Source organism: Penaeus monodon, chromosome 23 (assembly GCF_015228065.2).
Source record: "Penaeus monodon isolate SGIC_2016 chromosome 23, NSTDA_Pmon_1, whole genome shotgun sequence".
In the NCBI taxonomy this organism is placed as follows: Eukaryota; Metazoa; Arthropoda; class Malacostraca; order Decapoda; family Penaeidae; genus Penaeus; species Penaeus monodon.
In genome coordinates this window covers 34245394-34245843 of record NC_051408.1, presented here as the reverse complement: position 1 = coordinate 34245843, position 450 = coordinate 34245394, and the positions used below count along the sequence as shown (strand labels likewise).

The 450-nt window shown below is 31.6% G+C and overlaps 1 protein-coding gene across 1 annotated transcript in view; it reads right to left on the bottom strand.

Annotated features, from left to right (window-relative positions):
* The window catches only part of LOC119587948 (solute carrier family 22 member 15-like), a 1017-nt gene extending 732 nt beyond the window's left edge, over positions 1–285 (bottom strand). The window contains exon 1 of the mRNA XM_037936659.1: positions 153–285. Within this exon, the coding sequence (XP_037792587.1) occupies positions 153–281 (129 nt within the window). The 5' untranslated portion in view covers positions 282–285. The remainder of the gene's footprint in view (positions 1–152) is intronic.
* Between the last annotated feature and the right edge of the window lie 165 nt (positions 286–450).

Sequence of the window (450 nt, the reverse complement as noted above, 5' to 3'; positions counted from 1 at the left end):
TGACATATACAGTTAAAAAAAATGGATTCTTATAAAATTTTCAATCTTTATTTTTGAAATTCTACTGAATAATGGTAAAAATTGTTTATACTCATATATTTTTGGTCCTGACACACATGTTCACATAGCAACAGACTTTTAAGCAGTCTCACCAAAAATGCAATATAGGGTGCAGTAGTTCCAAAGGATGATGAAATAAGGGATGACAATCCTGTCCCAGCAGCTCGGTGAGTTGTTGGATAGATTTCTGCACACTGGATGTACACCACCAGGAAGCTCATAGTGATGAATTTTGCTCAGGATATGCATAGTGATGTTAAGCCACAGTGCCTATCTGTTTTCAAAAATAAAATATTGTAAACACTAAGATTCGAAAAGCTGGCTATTTTTTATTTCTAAAGTTTTCTTTTTCTTTAAAAATAAATAAAAACCGCATTAAAACTAAAAAAA